The sequence below is a fragment of the Otolemur garnettii genome, unplaced genomic scaffold (genome assembly GCF_000181295.1).
Source record: "Otolemur garnettii isolate 467f Iridium unplaced genomic scaffold, OtoGar3 scaffold00133, whole genome shotgun sequence".
NCBI lineage: Eukaryota > Metazoa > Chordata > Mammalia > Primates > Galagidae > Otolemur > Otolemur garnettii.
In genome coordinates, this window is record NW_003852528.1 from 1,714,031 (window position 1) to 1,716,403 (window position 2,373).

General features: G+C 41.5%; 1 protein-coding gene across 1 annotated transcript in view; it reads left to right on the forward strand.

Annotated features, from left to right (window-relative positions):
* The window catches only part of COPS8 (COP9 signalosome subunit 8), an 11,958-nt gene extending 9,898 nt beyond the window's left edge, over positions 1 to 2,060 (forward strand). The window contains exons 7-9 of the mRNA XM_023518246.1: positions 219 to 281; positions 1,060 to 1,107; positions 1,791 to 2,060. Of these exons, the coding sequence (XP_023374014.1) occupies positions 219 to 281; positions 1,060 to 1,107; positions 1,791 to 1,870 (191 nt within the window). The 3' untranslated portion in view covers positions 1,871 to 2,060. The remainder of the gene's footprint in view (positions 1 to 218; positions 282 to 1,059; positions 1,108 to 1,790) is intronic.
* The last annotated feature ends 313 nt before the right edge of the window (positions 2,061 to 2,373 follow it).

Here is a 2,373-nt window from a genome sequence, read left to right on the forward strand (position 1 = left end):
TATCTTTCGAGTAACAGTGTGAGTAGAATGAGACTTGGATATGTGTTTGAGAAATATTTGTAAAGTACACTGACGAGCACATCTGACAAGTAAAAGCGCAGGTGCCAGGTTGAACTAAACATAGCAGGCCTCCCATACAACAGCGATGCCATGGACAGATTGTGGATCATGCTGAGTGTTTTTGTTATTTCTTCATCTGTCTGAAATCCACGTTTTAGGTATATTAGAACAAGGATGGCAAGCCGACTCCACCACCAGAATGGTTCTGCCCAGAAAGCCAGGTAGGTGGAGCTCTTCACCCACTGTGTAGCATGGAACGCCACTAGTTTTAAATTCTTAAAAACATATTCCTTACATAAACGACTATTTTATGTAGGTATTTCATAGTCCTTAGTACAACTGATTTTTACTAAATATTAATCTCTCATCCTTTTATTTATGGGGCCATTTCTGTTTATCCTTAATATCTAAACTATTGCCTTCTGAAAACTTTTTAAATATTCGGCTGCTGAGTATTTGTACTTGAGTCACGCAGACTCTTCCCCTGTGGCTCTCATTTCACGGAGTTCAGTTCTCTAGCCTTCCGATAAGGCCTTGAATTCCATGACTAGTCAGAATCTTACTCTGAATTCCCAGCCCCTCAGTTTTGCTCCCTGAAGTGACCCAGCTCATTCCTGCCTAGTGGATCCTGTTCCTCCTGCTGACCAGGCACGTCCTTTTCTGCCGAGTCTTTAGAGTACACTCTGACGACCATTCTATAAACGCTCCCACATCCCCATCCACCCGAATTTCTTTCCACCTGCTCTAAATGTCTACTGTTTAGACACACAGTCAAGTACTGCACAAGATCTCAGTGCTCAGTCCCATGAGGGTATAAAGAGGGCAAGACCTGGCCTCGCCACTAGAGTACAGGTTACTGAAATAGATTGGTGTAAAATAGTTTTCCATTTTTGAGAAATAAATGATCATAGGTACATAACACATTAAATTAACTGTTTTGTGACAGGTCTTTACAATGACTTCTACAAATTGGGTTGTAACTTTTTTTTCTAACTTTAGTTGCAGGATCCCTGGATGTTTCCTTTAACAAGTTTAGTCCCTTATCAGGTAAGTGTTTTCATGTACATGTTTTTAAAATGTATAATTGTTCTATTTTTTGTGTGTGTGGTTTGTAATTTTTTTAATTCTAACCTTGTTAGATTTATAGTGGTACCTGTGGTTACAAGAGTGAGGCTGTAGGCTCCCCCCATAAATTACCTTGAGGGGGTGGCAGCCTCTGGCCCAGCTAGCAGAGAGCCTTCTTACCGTCAGCACAGGAGCCCCGAGAGGGCTTCTCACCAGCATTTTTATTCAGAAGGCATCCCAGGATGCTGCGTGGTGCCTTAAATGTTAGACTGTAAATTCCTCCAGAGTGGGGTTCTCTGTGTTGTACTGTTCACGTAAAATTCTTCTGTAGCAATGCTTAGCACAGGGAGGCGCTGGCTGCGTAGGGTGGAGAAGTTTCCAGGTTGTTGCAGCTGAACTGTTTATAACTTTCACATAGAATACTTCACTATTTACTTCACCCTTTACTCCCAGGAGGGGAAAGCTGTACTCTTAAAAGTTGTGATTTCTTAGCTTTCTTTTCAGAAATGTCCTATGCCTCTGAGAGGTATGATTTTGTCTAAATTCTGGACAAATCTAGAAGTTTTCTTGTTAAAATTAAAGACATTAGTAGGGGTGGATGTCAGGGCCACAGTTTTGTTACAGTTGTGTCTAACTTGAGGTATCTTTCTCTCTTTAACACACAGAGCCTGCTCCAGTTCCCCCAATTCCCAATGAACAGCAGTTAGCCAGACTGACCGATTATGTGGCTTTTCTTGAAAATTGATGATCCTGAGTTCAAGATCCATCTTCGGAATTCTGTATACTGACAAATGTAGAAATGTAAAATTTTTATTTTCAATTTATTGGATGGATGAAGCACCTCAGCATTCCTTCCTGAGTATGTGATAAAATACATATATAATATAAAGTATATATATATCTATTTTGTCCTTAACCATGCTGAATCATTGTTGTAACAACACTCACTTTGTAATGTTTAGCAGTCTGGAGGGAACTTGTCAGTATTACGTGGTTAGTTTGTACTTCCTTGGGACTCACAGAGTAAGACCTCCTGCTTCATGTAGAACAGTGGCTGTCAGATGTCTTTTCCCGGCCCCTGCAAGTGCCACACTCCCGTCTGCACCACTGGTGAACAGTGGCAGTGATTCATTTGGAGTTTGGGGAGGACTTCCCCCAGGGGCAGCGTCTGAATTGCTAGAGAGTATGAGTCATCCTGGTGGGAGAATATGCTCTCTTTTCTTCCCATGTCCTGAGAATCACTAACAT